Genomic DNA, 22505 nt, shown 5'->3' on the forward strand with positions numbered 1-22505 from the left:
ACGCTAGAGCTCAACCAAGACTGTTTTTAATGTCATCAACATCAAACTTCTAGCTTTTTCTGACTAAAACACGAGTCTATAATCCATAATAACTAGTGATGCACCGATATGAAAATTTTGGCTGATAACCGATAATTCTTTATAAATGAAAGTTGATAACCGATATGTTGGCAGATAAATCGAAATCCAAATTTTTATATAATTAAACACTTCAACATAAATCAAACACTAAGCAGCCTTACAAATAAATAAAAGAATGCTTAAATAATGTAAAAGTGGTGGTTATTATTAATATAATGATTTTGAAAAAGTGGTATCTTAAATTAATACCACTGTTTCAAATATAGCAGCATGCAGTTTTAGCTGTGCGCTGCTGAGGAGCTGAATGAACACCAGTAAACTGAAGCACTTATTTATACAACATAAACATAATATTATAACTTATATGCGCACAAAAAGACACAAATGTGCAAGTGATCTTGAACTAAGTTATGCGCTAATAAGTTGTGAGGCACTCTTGGCTCTTCCCGCAACAATGCGCTGAAACGCGACAAATTAAGCCAAAGAATTCTGGCGTTTTATTATAATATTGTTCTCATTATAATATTTTATATATATATATATATATATATATATATATATATATATATATATATATATATATATATATATATATATATATATATATATATATGATAGTCCCAATCATATAGTTATTAATGTTGTGCGCTGCTGTTTGAGCTGCATGAGCTGAAGATGATCACTGAAGCGCTGTATTAACGCTCTATTAACTTAACCAAACGAATTCTATAGGCCTATGAGATAAATCAGATATATATGCATAAAATAAACAATATTACAACCTACAATTGCACAGACGACTGCACATGCACAAGCGAACTTAACTGTGCTAGTGATGAATGTGTGGCTCCGCTCTTCCCGTAACAACGCGCTAAAACACGGACGCACAAAGATTTCATTCATTATTTAACAGTAATGTTCTCATTATAATATGACAGACTTGCCCTGTACATGTTGCACTTCACTGCATTTTCCTTTTCGAAGTGATTCTCTTATCGGTTCGATAACAATAACAGAAAAATTTACATTTATCGGCCGATACCGATATGGTGGTCGATATACCGTGCATCACTAATAATAACGCTTCCTGCAGTGAAAAAGTGCATCTGCTGTCGTCTCTCGCATCAAAATCCAGCCACATATGTGTTTAGAGCTGTTTTGGCTTGTAAACACTGCTTGATCTGCAGATTTCTCTCCTGATTCACACCAGAACACTTTTCCCCCACTGGAGGAAGCGTTATTATGGATTAATCCGTCTTAATGATGGATGTGTTCTGTTGACTGGCCAATCACACGTCTGATATTTCACTAATGACACCTAACTGACTAGTGTCATCAAAAGTACTAAGTCAGTCCTGAAGTTTTAAAAACGTCCATTTCCCGCTAACATTTGAGCTCTGTTGAGCGGATTCTTAAACAACAGATCATTGTAGCCAATCAGCTCTGTATAAGAATCAAATGTTAGCAGGAAATGGACGTTTTTAAAATTTCAGTACGACTGGTATCACAGTTGGCACTTTTGACAACACTACAACTGATCAGTTCTTATTCGTTACATCAGACCTCGTTACCACAGAAACAAAATATTTGGTTTGTAAATAGAGCCGTTTTTCCACAGACACAATCATCAACATTGTGTGTGTGTGTGTGTGTGTGTGTGTGTGTGGCTAGAGCAAACAATAAACACACAGAGTGCTCAAGTAATGGTTCAGTTCTTATTCCTGGAATCAGTGTGCTGACCGGATGACCTCTGACCTCAAGGCGATCAGTGACTACAGACGTGCAGTTTATCATTATTTAATACAACAGAGATTGAGACAGAAACAGCCTCACGTCCTCATCTAGTGGACATGTTTGGACAGAAACGGTTACAAAACCCAGTGACTGACGTATTCATTCAGGAACACTCACACACACACACACACACACACACACACACACACACACACACGTCTGGTTTGCTATCCTTGTGGGGACTCTCCATAGGCGTAATGCTTCTTCTACTGTACAGACCGTATATTCTATTGTCCTACACCAACCCTACACCTAAACCTACCCCTTACAGGAGACTACAGGCATCTTTAGATTTTCAAAAAACTTCATTCTGTGTGATTTATTAGCTTGTTTACCCGCGACACGAGTCCCCATGAGTCTGTGTGTATTCAGGTGTAAGTCCCCACCTGTATAGAAAAACAGGTACACACACACACACACACACACATACACACACACCTGTCTCATCTTGAGCAGGTCCAGTGAAGGCCTGTGTTTGTGAGAGTCCGCCGGTCTCCTGCGCTTCACGCCGGTCTTCTTGTGGTTGTGGACGCAGGGCTGTGAGCGGCTGCGGGCGAGTCCCTGTCTGCGGCGCTGCAGCTCGGGCGTGGAGTCGGGTGAAGACTCGGCGGGGCAGATCCGCTCCTGCGAGAGGTAGAGCGTCTGCGGGGACGCGGAGAAAGAGAAGCCGAAGGGCTCTGGCAGATCGTTGCGCGTCGGAAGGCTGAAGCTGGAGCTGCGCTGCATGCAGGGAAACCCGGCCGGAGCGAAGGCGCCGCGCTGAACGCTCCCCCCGCTGAGACAGCGCCGCTTCTCCACCGCCGTCCAGACGCGCGACCCCTGCGGACGCCACGAGGAGCGGCAGCCCAGCTCCTCCGAGCAGGACAGCGAGCGGCACTGGCGTTTACTGGGCGGCGCGGCGCTGCCAGCAGAGGGCGCTTCGCTCAGACTCAGATCGTGCAGCAGACTGCTGATCCCGCCGCTGGCGCCCGTCTCTCGCACACTGTCCCACAGACTCTCCAGACTGGAGCCCACGGGTCGCTGCTGGACACCACACACCTCCGGCCAGCGTCCAGACTCTGCAACACAACACCTGCCCTCAGAACCTCAGACACTTAGAACTAGGGCTGGGAAAATAAATCGATGCATCGTGAATCGAGAAATGATTCAGCATTGATTCTGAGCTTAGTTTTGAGCAGCAGGTGGCGCTGCATGCTTCAGAATCAGCCGTACTCTGCTCGTTTCCAAATCCTTAAAACACACTCGAACCTAAAATAATCATTCATAAAATTCAAAAAGGTTGAAGCAGATTACAAGGGTGTTCACAGTGGGCTATGTTTACATTAATCATAAAAGCATTCTGAGCCGAGGTGAGATTACAGACTCAGCTGAACACAGAATGAGCATTTGAGTGCGCGGATAAAAACTGTTAACATCTGCTGTTAAAATATAAACTCAAAATCGATCCCAGAGAGAATCACGATGCATTCGGAAGATCTCAGAATTGATCCACGAATCAAACAAACACCCCAAATCTGGATTATTCAGTTCATTTTAAATCGCAATATTATTAGAAAATGTTTTTTTTTTTTTATTGGTAAATGACAATTTGACTTTTTTCCCCATATTGTGCAGCTCTGCTGTAGTACTATGCACATTAAATTAACGCAAGATCAATGTATCAACCTCTAGTTTGAGATGCTTTTTTAACTCCACAGAGGCGAACAAAAGAGAAGCAGGAGTGCCGAGTTCACAGGAAGAGCCTGTAGATGTTCACAAACAACACAGCTGTGCCTGAGAAACAAAGAGCCAGAAATAGAGCCGTCTGATTGGTGGCAGGCTGCCAGACGGCTGAACATCTGTGTGTTGAGAGCGTGTTTTGGTTCCTTGCTCTTAATGTGAATCACTCGCACCCCGTGAGACCTCTGACCAACTACTGTCGAAACACATCGCTAGCGGTGCGATAAAACATGAAGTTACTCAGAATGAAGTGAAACGTGACTAGGAAAAACAGAGACGTGAGAAACATGACATACTATACTCTCATACTTGTTTATACTATATATTCACATTCTATACTACTTTATATTACTTACACTCTCTATACTAAATACTCACACTCCATATTACTTGCACTCTATTTTACACACTCCCTATACTAAATACTCACTCTATTACTCACAATCTATACTACAAGCACTCTACACTACATACTCACTCTTTATTACTTACACTCTATACTATATACTCACACTCTATACTACTTACACTCTATTACTTACACTCTATACTACAAACACTCAATACTATACACTCACAATCTATATTACTTACACCCTATACTACATGCACTCTACAGTATACTACATACTCGCACTCGATATTACTTGCACTCTATACTACGTACTCACTCTCTATACTATATACTCACAATCTATATTACGTACACCCTATACTACATGCCCTCTACAGTATACTACATACTCGCACTCGATATTACTTGCACTCTATACTACGTACTCACTCTCTATACTATATACTCACAATCTATATTACTTACACCCTATACTACATGCACGCTATACTACATGCTCACACTCTACACTATATACTTATACTCTACGGCAGGGTTCCTCAAATCTTGCCATGGAGGGCCAATTCACTGCAGAGTTTAGCTCCAAACCTGATCAAATTCACCTACCTGTGATTTTATAATGATTCTGAAGACAAAAAGTAGCATGCTCAGGTGTGTTTGATTAAGGTTAGAGCTAAACTCTGCAGGAAAGTGGATCTCATGGGCCAGATTTGAGGATCCCTGCTAGGGGTGCTCCGATTGATCGAATCACCACACGCTCTGTCTCTTTCTCTCTCAAAATGCGCAAATGGCTTCAAATCACATCGCATCTGCACTATAAGCGAGCTGCACAGTCGACAGGCAGTGTCGCATCGTCACTAAAGTTTATAAAATGCATTTCTTTTTAATTATTACCAGTGTTCAACCATTCAGCACTCGAGCGCTCTCCTGGAGACGGTACACTCACTCAAAGCGCACACACACATCGCCAGGTTCACACACTCCACTTGCAGTGCGTGTAGCCTAAGCGGTGCTTATTTTTCCAGTGCGTTCCAGGAGCGGTGCGTCTGCAGCAGTGCAGAGATCGTTTTACGCTGCAAGTGTTGAATTAAAGTAACAGCGCATTGTTTGCTGTAAATATGAACATGAATTGACACTAAAATGTAGTAATTACACCTTAAGTGCATATAATTAAAATCTACTGTGTTTCACAGTCAACACATAGGCTATGGCTTTTTGGCTAGGTTTAAAGGAAAAGAGCACTTTTAGATAAACAAGGCAATAATAGATGGCACTCGTGGAGGTAGTGAAACAAAGTTCTTTATGAACTGCGGGATTGCTTGTAATAAAGATTTAAATGCAAACGAAAAGGTAGTAGAGCTGACTGTTTCTGTCAATGGTGAGCTTTAATGTTTGTGATAACGTACGAAAAGTAGTTTAAATGTTTTGCCACTTGCATAAGCAACTTAATATATAAATCTAGAAGTAAATGCAAAAGTAAAAAGCACTGAATAATGTGTTGCTTATTATTTATTATAAATGCATTTAAACACGTCTATGAAAGATTGTATTACTGTACTGTGTAAAAAAATAATCACTATGCTGAAAAAGCATATTCAGTAACAATGTTTGTATTTAAAATAAAAATAAAAAATGTTGTGTTTGTGGTAAACAGCCACGGATCAGTCTCCTGTGTGAAAGCTGCTTCTGCACCGCTTGCGTACCGCACATGGACTGCAAACGGAGTATGTGTGAACCAGGTGTAAAACACTGCCTCACATACAGCTCACGAAATCAGGCTTGTGCTGTAAGCTATTATGCAATAATTGCACGATTGTAAAAACAAAAATGCACTGCATGATCACATACAGTACTGAAGCGCATGTGGCGCTCGTCTGCATCTCACTATATGAACACATAAACGTCATCTTCAGAGCTACTAGTGTCAGACCATAATCATAAAAATAAGAAACTGTTCAATTTATTTGATTACATTTTAAAAGATTCAATTGTTAATGTTTTGATCACCACTGTTTTTGATAAAAATTAATGCATTAATGCATAAATCCAGGAAAATTAAAACAGACAACACAGAATTTCTGAACAAATGATATATGTGACCCTGGAGCACAAAACCAGTCTTAAGTGTCAATTTTTCGAAATTGAGATTTATAAATCATCTGAAAGCTGAATAAATAATCTTTCCATTGATGTATGGTTTGTTGGACAATATTTGGCTGAGATGCAACTATTTGAAAATCTGGAATCTGAGGGAGCAAAAACATCTAAATATTGAGAAAATCACCTTTAAAGTTGTTCAAATTAAGTTCTTAGCAATGCATATTACTAATCAAAAATGAAGTTTTGATGTAGGACATTTATAAAATATCTTCATGGAACATGATCTTTACTTAATATCCTAATGATTTTTGGCATAAAAGAAAAATCTATAATTTTGACCCATACAATGTATTGTTGGCTATTGCTACAAATATACCCCAGCGACTTAAGACTGGTTTTGTGGTCCAGGGTCACATATGGCCATATTATTGTAAAAACAATCAAATATTAAGTTGCTAAAGTTTTATGAATGCAACTAGACAACTTAGACATGCTTTTACATTATTATTTTACATTATTTAAATTAAAATGAACCATTAAAATTGAAAAATTCCACAAACATTTAAGTTCTAACGGCATCTAAGAGTATACAGTAAATTACAGTAAGCATATGCTTAATCACGGTTATAATTATGAGGGAAATGTTCTCCCTGCAGGGGTCCCTGATGATGTCCAGGGAATGTTCAGATGGCAGTGTGTGGCTCGGGTTCACACCCAGCGCATCAGAACAGCAGCGCTTCTCGTTGCGGAGGGGCATTTTTCTCAAGTCAAAAGCAGAAATGCTCTGGCTGTGGGCACGAAGCAAAACAAAGACAGCCTAAGCAGCACACACCGCTGTGGGCATCGATCTGACGCAGCACAAAACCCTATTGATCACTCAACTCTGTTTATTCCACTCGAAGACTGGCTCCATTCTTTTACAACCTCTGTTTTCTGAGAGCAGTTGTTCTGGAGACAAACATCGAGCTGCTCACACATGACACCGGCTGGCATTCGGCTCGCACCTGTGGCGTCTGAAACTAGGCCTCATGGGTATCAGACACCAAATCAGCAGATGTGAGGGCGGCACACTTTCTATTTCGCTCTTTCATGGAGGCGAAGATACGCTGATCCAATCAGTGAAGGGGCAAATGCAGAACAGAAAGATGTTTGATCGCTAAAAAGACAACACAGCGGTGTATTGGCACTTACCCATAATCCCGCAGGAGAAGAGGGCCGTCCCCTGGCTCATGGTCGGCGGCTCATGCTGTAGAAACACACAGACGGATCAGATGAGCGTCCAGATCCAGATCAACGCAAGCACACGGGGACAGAAAACCCCTCCGTGTGCTTTCTGACTAGTGCACATCATGTAAACCACAACTAAAGCTCGCACGTGTGCAGATCCTCCGCCTGACAGATTATCAGTCTGATCGCGAACACAAACGCTTGAGTACAGCTTCACAACCACATTACTGTCAAGCAATTATAAAAAACTATTTAATTAACTATAGGAATGCTGATTGCAAATTAACCACACATCAATTTTGGCTGTGAAATTACTCCCCAAAAGATCATTTAAACTCATTATTGTGTTAAATGAGAAAAGCATCGAGTGGACATTTCAAAAAGCAGCTTTATAAAGAAGTATTGATTCAACATAATAATGATAATAAATGGTTATTAATGGGTTTTTAAAAAAATGAATATTGAAGTATGATTTCAAAAAATGAAATGATAGTCTAAATATGAGAGTAAAAGGTGGCAGCGAGTCACTGAATCATTCATTCAACAGTAGAGCTGAAACGAGTAGTCGACATGATCGTCAACGTCAGCAATAACAAATTGTCTACAAATATTTTTGTGGTCGAGTAATCGTTTGATCTCATGACCTAATGCAAGAGCCTGCAATACTGCGGTTCAACCAGCGTGTGGCGCTAGCTAATGATAAAATGTGTTTATTAGTGGGGAAAAAATATTTAATTAAAGTGATAGTTTGGTTTACAGGAATCAAAGCTTGATCTAGCTCAGGACTGTTTTGGTTATATGAACGCTTAATAAATGCTGAAATTAACATTAACCAAGATTAATAAATGCTGTAGAAGTATTGTTAATTCTTAGTTCATGTTAACCAATGAACCTTATTGTAAAGTGTTACCAATTAATTGTAATTACATAATGTGCTTTTCTTAAGCTGAATTGACCTAAATGTTAGAATATGTATAACTTAACATTTTAACTAATTGCATTTAAACTACTGATTAATCAGTGAAATAATTGACGATTAGTCGATTAATCGTTCTAATAATCGTTAGATTAATCGATTATCAAAATGATCGTTTGTTGCAGCCTTATTCAACAGATGATTTATTCAGAAAATAAGCTGCCTGCGATTAATCGCATCCAAAATAAAAGTTTGTTTACTCAATATGTGTGGGTGTACTGTGTAATATATATATATATATATATATATATATATATATATATATATATATATATATATATATATATATATATATATATATATATATATATATATATATATATATATATATAGTCACACACATACAGTAGATATTTAGAAAATATTTACATGTATATATTTATATTCATATAATTTATATTATATATAAATATATTTAATATATAAATATTACATATTTTTCTTAAATACATGCATTTGTTTGTACTTACATATACATAATAAATATACACAGTACACATATATATTATGTGAACAAAAACTTTTATTTATTTTGGATGCGATTAATTGCTTGACTGCACTAGTTTAAAATGTAAGGCAATATGAACTTCTTGTATATTGATCTGCTGTATAAATCACATTTTGCAATGATCCCGGGGAAAACAGCACTCCTGCTAATGTGATACTGCTCAACTATATCATATGATATAAATATAAAGAGAGTGATTTTTTTGTGCTCATATGTTGAATTTTAGGCTCATTTCACTGCATTCTAATAGACTCAGTTGTGCTGTGCATGTTCATCACATAGCGCATCGATGTAAGATGACAGACAGGTCTGGACGGGGCATTTTAATGTGTTATTTTATCCAAAATTAACGTGCTAAATCTACAGCCCTAAAAATGACTGCGAATGAGCTAATGAGAATTACTACAAACTAGACTGTCATGGATCTGATTAAACTAAATCCACTTGGAACTGGAGCAGTGTGTGTGAAATCATCCTGAGCTCAACACTGATAATTAGGGAGTAAATTATGCATGACGCCTGACGTCTCTAATGTGAAGCGCTGTTGTCTTACCAGCTGCAGAGACTCTGTGGATATTACATCATCGACGGCCTTCTTTTCCAGTGTTTTAGTGTGAATTATTACCATGGCAACGCACATGTTTGCCACAGACCATTCCAGTGCAGGACAGATCTACTGAAGCTCATCATTCAAGTGCAGCGCTGATCCGATCCGATCACTCCCACATCAGGACCAAACGCTCTTCAGCCTGGACAGAGAACAGGACAGGAACCCGTCAGACAGTGTTCTGTCTGCTTATTACATGCACATGGGTGAAATGTGTTTCCATTCACATTATTCAACCGTCACACATGTCAAGTTCACTACAAAACCATCTTTGGATGAAGTACAAATCTTCAGGGAACAATATAGTCTTGATGGATTACAAAGTTTCCAACATTTGTTGATCTCCGAGCAAGAAAGTCAGACTGAAATCTACAATACAGACGTCTACATGCCACTGGTCAGCTTATTCCTAGTCTTTAGCTTTATATTTATGACACTGAGAAGCTTTATGACATCTGAGCAGTGTTGGGTGTAACTAGTTACTAAGTAATTAGTTACTGTAATTGAATTACTTTTCCCTTGAAAAAGTAAAGGGATTACTCTTATTTTTTTTGTAATTACAGAAGTTCTTATGTAATTGAACTTAATACTGTGTATCGACTGTAGAGCATGTATAGTGGATTTAACATCAAAATTTAAAGTCTAACCTTAAAATGCATGCTTTTTATGCACGCTTCTGACTTTAAATACTTTGGTGAGTTGATAAGAATATTAGTAACACTTTAGTGTCCAATTCTCACTATTAACTAGTTGGTTATTAGCATGAATATTACTGGGATATTGGCTGTTTATTATTACTTAAAAAGCACATATTAATGTCTTATTCTGCAAGACCTTATTCTAAATCCTTAATCCTACTCAAACTTAACTTAACAACTACTTTAAGTATTAATAAGCAGTAATTAGGAGTATATTGAGCCATAGTTAATAGTTAGTTAACAGTGAGAACTGGACTCTAATCTAAAGTGTGAGCAGAATAATTTATGTAGTTATCTATTATTTATTTGAAAGAATTAAAAGAAGCGTTTCATGTTTATCCTTGTATCATTAACTTGTCGAGGTTGATATAGGATTTAGAAAGTAATTATTAATAAGTAATTAAATACTTTTTTTTAAGAGTAACTTACCCAACACTGCATCTGAGTTTAAAAAGAAGAAGAAACAAAACACAATCCTAACCTAAATCAGGCAGTGTGCATGAATAAAACCATTATAAATGAACAGAAACCAGCGAGAGCAAGTTCTCAAGCGACTCGTGTCCGGAGACGAGGTCATGTGATCTCTTCCTCCAGGACGAGCCGAAAATAAGTGTGACCTCACGGTTATCAAAACACACCGCTGCCTCGCTCCTCGAGGAACTCTAGAGCCGCTAATGCGAGCCAGATGTGAGTTTAGAGCTTCACAGCAATTCAAGAACATCAGCCACAACATCTCTAAACGCTCAGAGATGATGATCAGATCACTAGATTTCTACATTTCAGAACAGAGTTCCTCCTGATTGTGGATCTGACAGCAGGACGAGTCACATCTCTACAGAGTGCATCGTATTTATGGTACATTTGTAGCATGAAAATAGAGAAAAAAACTAAAACAGAGTGGGGCTGATTATAACAGTAGATACGAGGTGCGTGTATATAACCTTTTTATTACGGTCAATAACATTAAACATAATAAAAATAGATAAAAGATGAATTGATTAATGTTTTATAATTCGTAGGAACACAACTGGCTAGCTATTAATTTGATTACTAGTCAACAACAAAAAAAACAAAAAACAATACAATTTGGAAAAATGGTGCATAAAAATTGTGTTGAAACTAGAGATGCACCGATTGCAATTTGCTTGGCCGATTCTGATTTTTTTTGTAAGTGTGACCTGCCGATACCGATTTTCTTTCTAAAAAACTATAACTGACAGCATATACAAACAAAAATCTATGCTTTTTTTTTTTTAACGCACATTTTTTTTTTTGACAATGCATTTTTAAACATTACAATTCCCCAAATCTGGCGGTAGCACTTTTAGCGTAGCTTAGCATAGATCATTGAATCTGATTAGACCGTTAGCATTTTGCTCAAAAATGACCAAAGAGTTTCGATATTTTTCCAAACTTGACACTTCTGTAGTTACACCGTGCACTAAGACTGACGGAAAATGCAAAGTTGCGATTTTCTAGGCCGATATGGCTAGGAACTATACTCTCATTCCGGCGTAATAATCAAGGAACTTTGCTGCCGTACCATGGGTGCAGCAGGCGCAACGATATTACGCAGCGCCTGAAAGTAGTCCCCAGTTAGGTAACTTTAAACAGGAAAAATATCGAAACTCTTTGGTCATTTTTGAGCGAGATGCTAATGGTCTAATCAGATTCAATGATCTATGCTAAGCTACGCTAAAAGTGCTACCACCGGACCCGGAGATCGGCTGAGTGGATTCGAAAACGGTAAAACTCAACTGTATAACTCTTGGGGAGTTGGAAAATGAGTCTATTTTCAAAAAAAGTGTTCCTTTAATTCAACAGATTCTGATTCAAGCACTGCTGTCTTTGTGAATGGGTTACTGAATCATTGACTTGATTCGTTCAGAAACATGGATTCAGTAACGAAACACCGCTGTGTTACTCAGAGACACAAAATAGTTCTGCTGTGGCTTTGATTGGAACTATTTTCATCAGCGAAATTGAGCAAAAACAGTCAATATTGTGTATAAAATGTAAGTCACTTAATTTTAAATTTTTGTTTATTGAACTATTGCATAAAATCTAGGGATGCACGATATTTATCAGACAGATAAATTATCGACCGACATGGGTGAAAATGACGTCATTTTTATTGCGCCGATAAATAAATGAAATCCAATAACTAGATCCGATAAAGTACGCTTGCTGGTAAATCAATCAATCGTCTGATTTATCTGAGAGTCATCCACTTTCCGAGTGCAAGCTTTAAACTGCAGTGACTCTCAGCTTGTGTCGCGCTCATTACATCATCGTTTGTGAACATGTCTTCGCCGGTCTGGAAGTTTGCGTCGTCTCGTTTAGGTTGCTTAATGACTTTTGTGTTCTCGGCTGCGGCGGTGTAACAGCTTACTTCCGGTCAATGTAGCCGTTCCATTCGCAGCTGTTGCTTAAAGTCCCTATATAACTTCCTCATCCTCATGCACTAAAAAGGTTGAATAGATGCATTTCTTTATGCATGAAATATTTGAATATAAATTTGTTGTTAATGAGTTGTTAATTGCAGATAAACCATAGTTCTGTCATAGTTCTGTTAAACCATTTCTGTTACTAAGTATTGTGGTGCCTTACACAAAAAATAAAAACATTTGAAGAGTCAGGACTGATGTTTGCTATTATAGTTAGGCCAGAGCTACTAAAATATCAGTTTCATCAGTGCATCTTAGATTTTGTATTCTCCTGAGTGCACAAACTGCAGATTATATGAAAATTATAATATAAAAATGTGAACTTATCGGTTATCGGTATCGGCCATGAGAAGGACTTAATTATTGGTTATCGGTATCGGTTAAAATTTTTCATATCGTGCATCCCTAATAAAATCACATTGCAATCATGTTGAAACATTCTGGTCGCGTACCTAAATCATATATCGGTGCATCTCTAGTTAAAACCCATTCACATCAAACATGTCTAAAATAAATGTTTCATCTGAGTAAGCAGAGCTGTGTGTTTGATGGGAGCGTGTGGTGGTATCTCCACACTCACGGGACGCTGGGAAGGAGATAAGCTCTATCTGAAGGGCGAGACTGACTTCAGCCGGCGGATACGTGACTCGACGCTCAGAGCAATCAGCGGAGCGGCACACTTCCTCCGGGCCACAAAAATCATCTGCTCACCCTCGAGTCACTCAGACCCGTACTCATCATCATCATCCTCCTCTGAGAGGACAATACTGGAAACATTTACTAGGGCCTATTGTTTTCTGCACTGACGGAATCATGGACTTCAGTCACAAAAACAGAATTTACTGAATAACGCGAAATGTCACAGAATTTGTCAAAGTTTGGATGAATTAAATTAAAAGTAGGTCATTACACTTAAACCAAATCGCGATATGGACTAGTATCTGTAAATATTACCTAAGCAGCAAAAATACTATTTAAAATCCCACATTTTCTGCATGTCTCTGTGTGAATGAATGGTGCAGACGCACGGTTTCGTTTACTACACACACACACACACACACTGAAGCGTGCGACGCTCGCAGTGAGTTCAAAGTCTGTCGTCTCACTAAATGAGGAGATAAATACATGAACAACATCTCCAGAACTGCTCTGAGAGTCACTTCACAAGCATTTTACCATTTCTTTTGAGAGAAACTATTGTCATATTATATAAAAACACAGAAATGTAAAGGTATTCATGGCAATCATCAAAATAAAAGTTCAGTTTAATTTAAAGATATTACTATTGTTTAGTAGAATGTACGTAATACTACTACTATTACTAAAATTATTAGCTAAAACGTTATTTTATTAAGTAAATTAAGTTGTTTTTATGCATTCAAATAATTAGACATGCTTAAACAGAATTTGGTAACAATAAAACAGAAGGCGAGAAAAAATAAAACGTTTCATACGGCCCTAAACATGTTATTTTCATTAAAGTTTTAATAAATTGATGTTAAATTGTATAGGCTAAGTTTCATCATTTTAATTGATTAGACTTGCTTTTTAAGTAATACAATGTAATTTAACTGTTAAAAAAATAAAAAAAAAAATCCAGAAAAATTAAAATGGAATTTGGGAAATAATAAAACGGATTTCATAGGGTCCTACATTTACACACGTGTACATTAATTATCAATGCCTAAGTCAAACAGATGGGAATATTGCAAAAGAATTTGATCTGAATTTATTCAATGTTAAGTATGTTTTCGAGGACCTTTCCCGATCCCGTCCCCATCTCTCTCCCACTTCACATCTGTCCTATCGTAATAAAGGCAAAAACACCAAAACTAAATCTTCAAAAATAAATAAAAAACAATTAAGGATGTTTCTTTTCACAGGATTTTTAAGACATGCCAGAGAGACTCGTGTGCAGAGAAAAACACGTCAGATTCCTCTCTGACAGCATGACCCGCAGGCATCGTTCTCCCGTAGACGACCTGTTTCTGGCACATTAACGACTTTCCCCTCATGCAAATTACAGTGACGGAGCTTCAGAGAGACACACAGGCCCAAAAACATGAGAAGACAATCACAAATAAATCTCTTTTCTCAGCACTGGCGGTGTGGGAAAGACCCAAAGATCCTGGAAAGTTTATCTCAATGAAAACACAGAGCGTTACGGTCAGACGCAGGAGGAACACGGTCCTTTCAGAGTGTGTTTTGGGTGAACTTTCTGCTGCTGAACACACCCACGAGGTCTAACGTTACACGCATTCCCAGAGCTCACACGACCGCCAACTCGTTCTGAACATAAATCTTCTCAAAAGCAAAAGCATGAATAGAAAACCCCTCCAGAAAAGGGCAGAACCTCAGCTCTCCATTCAGCACCTGCCCGGCGACGCTCGCGGTGAGGCTATCGGGCTAATCAATTAGTCATGTGACCCGACGTTCCTCGCGCTTTGTGCCAAAACCAAACTAAACTAGCAGGAGAGGCGCGACCGCGGGCTGTTTACGACGTCAGCCAGCTCTGTGGCAACAGAAACATCACAGACAGATCCAATTGTGAAACATATGAACTCCAACCAAACAGTGAGCGAGAGCCAAGAGTTTCAAACTCCAGTTTATAGGCTTCACCGCAAGAGCTACGGCCCTATGATCTCTGCGATGTGGAAAACGTGGACAGAATCGCGGAACTCAGTCATAAAACAGAATTTACTGTATAATGCGGAATGTCACGGAATTTGTCAAAGTTTGGATGAATTAATCAAAAGTAGGTCATTACACTTAAACCAAATCGCGATATGGATTAGTGTCTGCAAATATTAAGCCACGATATACTATTTAAATATGAATCCTGTGCTCTGCGTGAATGAATGGCACAGACGCACGGTTTCGTTTACTACACACACACTGAGTTCAGAGTCTGTCGTCTCACTAAATGAGGAGATAAATACATGAACAACATCTCCAGAACTGCTCTGAGTGTCACTTAACGAGCATTTTACCATTTCATTAGAGTAAAACTAGCATCATATCATATAGACAAAGAAATTTAAAGGTATTCAACCCGTCAAAATAAAAGTTCGGTTTAACTTGAAGACATTGAGCCAGAAATACATAACTATTGTTCAATAGAACGTACATACTACTACTACTAACAGAGGTGGGACCAAGTCACAAGTAAGTCTCGAGTCTTTGCATTCAAGTCCCGAGTCAAGACAGACAAGTCCAAGTCCTCAACTAGTGCTCTTTGCCCAAATCAGTGTCTCCGTATTAATTACCACATCAAATTTATAGTAATTTATATCAGGATGTTGGGTATAATGTTCTACATAGGCTAGTTTAATTTCATGTGAGATGGGTGCCCTTAGTAAAACTACTCAAGTTCAATTTAGGGATTGTGCCAAAATACAAGCAGTGAAAAAACTATTTTATTAGTAACAGAATAGCAAAGACAACAGAATTTCATAAGAAATAACAGCTGCAATACTTTGGATGTGTGCATAAGAAGAATATATGCTTCTAGGTGTTATATTGAAGCCAATGAGACATTATTTGGAACCTCAATGAAACAGATTTAAAAACGAGTGGAAACACAGAAAGAACCACTTTGAAACAACCAGAAGATAAACTGCCACCGTACTTTACATGTGAGAGGAAACATGCAATACTGATAGAGACAAACTCATGAAGAAAATGATGTGCATCCTTTATAACTAAGAGTAACAAAGACAAAATGTTGTACGTTAAATGTTAAGTTTATAATATGCATTGTTGATCGCTAAATTTAGGGGCTATGTGCGCTATATACAGACTGATTTACAACACGTGAATTCAGTTATTTATCCCCAAAGAAATAAAAGTGAAATGAGTGCCTGGTGAAGAGGGAGAACAATTGAGTATATTTTATAGTTATATATATATATATACACAATGCTCATTTTGTGAAAGAAACACTTCTTCAAATTATATTTTAAATGATCATTAGGCCTACTGCTGCTATTTTTCATTCAAATTATAGCTAAATTGTTTAAATCTAGATTAAATCAAGGTTTATCTAATAATTCTGTTGCATCAAACTTTAAATCTTTAAAAATAAGCAGGTTTACATTTTAACCCATCATTTTGATCCTGGATTTAAGTAATATTATTTAAGATTAACTTTAATCCAGTTGCACCATAACTTTAAACTCAGATTTCAATCTCGATTATGGATTAATTTAAAATTTTTAAATAAAAGGTTTAAATAAAATAAAATGCACATGCAATTAAAATATGTAACTGACTGAACAAAAAAAAAAAGGGTCTCAGAGAGGTGTTTATTACAAATAAAAATGAAAATGAAAGCACGTGGAGTCGGGCAGAGTGTGAGGGTCGTGGCGGGGTGTGGATCCGTCACTCAGGGTGCACCTCGCTGTCGGAAAAACAACAGAAGTGAGGAATATGTTTGTTTCACAGCAGCGGTCACGGCACCAGTGATCGATCGTTTCTCACGCTCCGTGTGTCTGCTGGGCAGAGATTTTCACGAACGGAGATCGCTACTAGACGAATCATGTCATTTTTTTTCTTTCTTTTTCTTATCTCGGTTCTTTTGTCGTAAATTATGCTATTACTACAATAATTTATACTAGCATATATTGTATATAAAGCACTCCCTGAACGGCTTACTGCCAGTCAAGCCCGAGCACGCTGCACCCGCCGAGAGTGATAACGACCCTGATCTGATCATAAAGTCTTTCTGAGTCACAGGACTCAAGTCCCATTCGAGTCTCAAGTCTTCTTTAATTATGTCGAGTCCACACCCCTGACTACTACTACTAAAATTATTAAAACTTTTTTACTTTAAGGAATAATCAAAATAACACAGAATCCAGAAATATTTAAATGGAAAAAACGGAATTTGGAAAAAAATCTAACGGATTTCATAGAGCCCTATGGAGTTGCTCGGTTAGCTTACACAGTATCAGGGTAAAGGATGAGAAAAGAGGAAGAATGTTCACCGAATGCTTTCATGGGACGCAGCTGCCCGACTGCTTAACACACACACACACACACACACACACACACACACCTCTTCTCATCAGGGTAAAGCTCACGTTCACTTAACTTCTCAGCAAAGGTGAGGCGTCAATAAAGGAGTTAATTTTACTGTAAGTTCATCTGGAAACGGGACGTTTAACAGAGTGCTGGTTAAATTGTTACCAGGCAATAACCCACATTTGCACAGAAAGGCGCACAAAGCCAGCATTCATGCGCTCGCCACAAACCGACAGACGCTCGCTGATCACAAACACACGCTCACCTGAACACAAGTGCTTCACAACGTTCACAAATTATGCTGCTTTCAAATGGTGAATTCACACAAAAATGAATGCGTGATGCTTGTGTTTCAAACACAAAAGGAGAAGTTTAGCAGAAAGTTCATGGCGCTCTTTTTCGTGGAATGAACGTGAATGGGTCGGATGCTCGAAAAATGATAAAAAAGCACCATAAAGTATCAAAACAGTCCATATGCTGCATCATCGCTGATATTCAGACAATGCATCTTGAAGCTGAAATATAAGAGCTGCAATAAAGCGGGTGACTAAATTTCAGTCGGTTTCTCACAAAAAGCTTCATGTGAATTCAGTGACTTGAGTCATACAGTTAACTAGGCATTTTCATCTGTCTTCAGATATTTTCAATGCATGACAAAAGCCTTTTCAAACTGAAACCTTATTTCACAGTTTTACACAATCATCAGCGTGTTCCGTGCAGTTGTTAGTTCGTCACAGATTTCTTGGTCCATCTCCGGTGATTCATGATCTTATGAAGCACTTCCCTCTCAGAGCCTGATGTCAACACGCTATAAAAATATGGAACTGCCAATAACTGAAAGTCAGCAAGCTCATAAAAACTATCTTGTGATTCATTAGGGAACTTCCACTGTGGTGCATGCGTTTACGGCCCCATGCATTACGTGACCCAGTTATCAAAACACAACTGTAGCACGACAAAAGAGCAATCGCACGAGGTCTGTAACGCGTCCTGAAGTCCAAAGGCCTTTTAGCTGATCAGCGTCACGTCACTCTCCGCAGCGCTATCTGAAACCGTTTCAATTCAATCAAAGGACACAAATTAAAAAAAATACTAAATACTCTTAAAATACTGCAAACTGTTAACGCTGAATACTAAAAAAGAAGAAGAGAGGAATACTCTGGCATACTCTTCAAATACGGAGTATTCTAAAATACTGGATACTCTAAAGATACGTAATACTCCAAAATACAGAATACTCTTGAAATACTGCATACTAAAAATACTACATACTTCCTTTTTTAAGTACTCCTAAATATGGAGTATTCTAAAATACAGGATACTCTTAAAATATGTAATACTCCAAAATACTGAATACTCTTGATATACTGCATCCTTAAAAAGACCACGTGTTTCTAAAATAAAGAGTACTCCTAAATAAATATGGAGAATTCTAAAATACTGAATACTCTAAAAATACGGAATAACTCTAAATACTCATCAGTAAATAGTTTTTCAGCTTGTGTCTGAAATTTATTAAACAATTCCAATTCTATTCAAAATTGCTTTATTGGCATGACTGTAAAAAAAATACAATATTGCCAAAGCTGGGAATATATGTGGAGAAATATAATAATAGCAATGAAAAGATCAAAACAATAGTAGAAAACATTATAACAATTTAAATGCGTGAACATTTCATACCACAGTGTTTTACATATAAACACAGACCGGCTGAGGGTCACTGTGGTGGACGGCAGGGAAACACACACTACACAAATGAAGGGATTTAAACAAGTGTCTCAATGTGCACACCATTGGTTACGTAAAGGTCAAAATCAGCCTCTTTTATGTCAAAAGGAACAGTAAAACCTGTTCTGCATTCCCTATCTGATGTCTAACAATGACAGTATGACGTCTATCGCCCAGATACACCCAGCTATTCACTACAAACATTAACCGAAACAATTCCCTTGAAAAGGAAATGAATTTGCCCTGAGAAATGTCGCTCTGCTCCTCAAGCACACAAACACGGCTCTGTAAACACAGCCAGTCAACACTTTTCAATAAGCTGCTCTGGTGAGAACAGAGCCACCGTTTACCGTGAAACACACACTGCGGGCGCTGCACAGTTCAGCAGAAAATGACGGCTGGAGGTGAGAAACACAAACACACATTCATACCAGCGACTGGAGGAAAAACTGGAGTGTTGCACGTCGCAACGCTTCACTGCAAAACACCAGATGACTCTTCAGATACCTGGGGAGTGACTGAGTTTCCTCTCTGCTGATCAGCGAGAAGTGAAAATCCTTTATTTGCATACGGCCTGATCACAGCTAACGAGCTGGTATTGTGCGGATAACTAGATAAACACCATCTGCAAGAAACTCTAGAGCTGCTCTTATTCGGATGAGACTCTGCTGCTGCTTTAGTTCATACATCATCACTCAGTACTCAGGTTCCTCTAATAATACTCAACACAATACTGAAACACTTCAATTATACAGAATACTCTAAAAATACCACAGTCTCTAAAATACCACACACTCTAAAAATACTGAATACGCTAAAATACTACATACTCTTAAAATATGAAGAATTCTGACGTTCTTTCTGGGGCCACGTCCAAGAGTTAAATGTTTGCGATTAATGTCTGGAAGTCTGAGAAAATTACAAGGACATGTAGGAAAAACATGGTTAAATACGGCCTGATGGATCTCACAAAAACATCTGTGGGTTATATTTCATCCCAAATTAAAAATGATAAAAAATAAACATCAATTAAAAAATGTAAATGAATAAAATAAAATAAAAAGTGAATACTCAAAAAATGGCATAGGCTTAAAATGCACTCTAGGGCTGTCAAAAAAAAATAGAAATTAGAATATCCGTCGAATTTAAAATAAAAATTCACATTCGAATGCAAAAACGTTGCATTCAAATTTTAGGTGTGCGTCAGGCTGCGCACGAGATGCGATGACGATGTCGTTGCATTTTAATGTTTTTTTAGCTTATCCAATTAAACCCACTGGATGCGGCGCTGCTACGCTGTTCATTCAAAATATTGCGGAACAAGAGAACATCAATGCGGAGAAGATCTTGAAACTGAAACCAAGTCGTTCACACAGAACGCATATTTATCACATTTTCTAGAGGAACATCTATCAGCGTTTCACTCGCGTCTCGCACAAGAGCCGCATGTTTAGAAAGCATGTAAAATTAATGCAAGTTCAACTTTTAAAAAACATGTCTCGAGACTTTATGACGGTTTTTCTGCATCCCACTGCATCTCATGTTTTTAAATGAAGAAAGTACTCTTTGTGACTGGTTTTCGGTCCTTTGTATTAAACTATACATTCATACATGATGCTGTTTTGTTTCGAATTGTTTCAGCAACTTATAAACTGATTTATAAACATTATGCACTTTTTTCAATGATAGTTGTGTTATTTTATTGCTTTGAAGAATCGTGCATTAGTAATATTTTGCTCGATGCGCCCTCTTGTGGCCTCAGGAGAGAAACCAAAAGCTTTTTTCCCCGAACTGAAATTATGCCTTTAAAATTAAATCGGATATTGATAATATTTAAGTACAAAATTCGAATTTAGTTTTTCAGCCATTTTGACAGCCCTAATGCACTCTAAAATACTGAATACTCAAGAAAATCGCATAGGCTTAAAATACATTCCAAAATATTTAATACTCGACAATAATGCAAACTCTTAAAATACAGAATACTCCTAAAATACTGAGTACTTAAAAAAAAAACAACAACCCCAAACTACCCTTAAAATACTGCAAATTCTTAACGCTGAATACTTTTAAAATATGGAATACTATGGCATACTCTTAAAATACAGAGTATTCTAAAATACCAGATACTCTTAAAATACTAAACACTCCAAAAATACTGAATACTCTTGAAATTCTGCATACTTAAAAGTACCACGTACCTCTAAAAGAAAGAGTACATCTAAATACTGAGTTTTCTAAAATACAGAATAACTAATGAAATAACTCTAAATACTCATCAGTGAGTAGTTTTCCAGCTCGTGTCTGAAGTTTTCTGGTAACGTTAGAGTTTTCAGTTCCCAGTTCGAGATGAACCGAGTTTCTGCTTTGACTTTGATCGTCAGTTCGCCTTTTGGAAGGTTTGTTAAACGTTTTTTAACGATCACCGTCCGCCGGAGTTTCTGACCGACTTTAATTCGGTGTCCATGCGAGAGTTTCTCTGGGAACAAAAGCTACTAACGTCCGCGAGCGTCGCGGGAAACTCACTCAACGCACAGCGACGCGCGCGCAAACATAATGAAATATACTGCAGTTTGATCCGTATTTTCGCGGTATACTCACGGGACAGCGAGCGGCGCGCCGGATCGGTAAACACGGCCGTTCAGATCATCATCACCCCCGCGACGCGTGCGTCCGCCGCTCCTCTCGCCGCTCCAGCGCGGACCGCTCACTCAGAGACAGCCGCGGGGGGGACGCGGAACCCGAGTACAGCACGAAACACACACAACACACACCCGAAACACCTGCAACTGAGCGAAAACACAATACAGACTCATAAAAACGCATCAGTTATGATTCCTGACAAAGATACACGCGGTTCTGATTAATATTTCAGTTTGAAATGAAGAAGCGTCACCCCCGCGTCTGAATGGACTCGCCCAACGCCGCACACAACACGCGTACACATCACAACTCGGAAAGTTTGCCTCATCTACGATTAACTGCTCAATTAATCTCATTTACCAGCGAGTTCGATCCAAATCAATAAGTGTGTGACATATGTCTCATGAAAGAAGCGAAAACAGCATGATAAATTGATAAATTGGTAGTAGACATACTATAAAATATATAAAGGAAAGAGTAGGTCTTGCAACTGATAAAACTCTTTCTAATCATATTTTGTCTTCACTAGTTCATTTAAATAAAATTAATTACAATTTTTAAAATAAAAATTAATTCAAATAGTTCTTTGAATTCTGA

The 22505-nt window shown here is 38.0% G+C and overlaps 1 protein-coding gene across 2 annotated transcripts in view; it reads right to left on the reverse strand.

Annotated features, from left to right (window-relative positions):
* The window catches only part of fam53b (family with sequence similarity 53 member B), a 22767-nt gene extending 667 nt beyond the window's left edge, over positions 1–22100 (reverse strand). Inside the window, exons 1-5 of one of the 2 annotated variants that reach the window (XM_058793478.1) lie at positions 21467–21808; positions 20096–20174; positions 9314–9509; positions 7241–7295; positions 2314–2933 (exon numbers count right to left, since the gene is read on the reverse strand). In XM_058793478.1, the coding sequence (XP_058649461.1) occupies positions 2314–2933; positions 7241–7295; positions 9314–9400 (762 nt within the window). In that variant the 5' untranslated portion in view covers positions 9401–9509; positions 20096–20174; positions 21467–21808. Of the gene's footprint in view, positions 1–2313; positions 2934–7240; positions 7296–9313; positions 9510–20095; positions 20175–21466; positions 21809–21866 lie in introns of those variants that run through there. The other variant, XM_058793477.1, reaches the window with a different exon arrangement.
* Positions 22101–22505: the final 405 nt, after the last annotated feature.

This window comes from Onychostoma macrolepis, chromosome 12 (genome assembly GCF_012432095.1).
Source record: "Onychostoma macrolepis isolate SWU-2019 chromosome 12, ASM1243209v1, whole genome shotgun sequence".
NCBI lineage: Eukaryota > Metazoa > Chordata > Actinopteri > Cypriniformes > Cyprinidae > Onychostoma > Onychostoma macrolepis.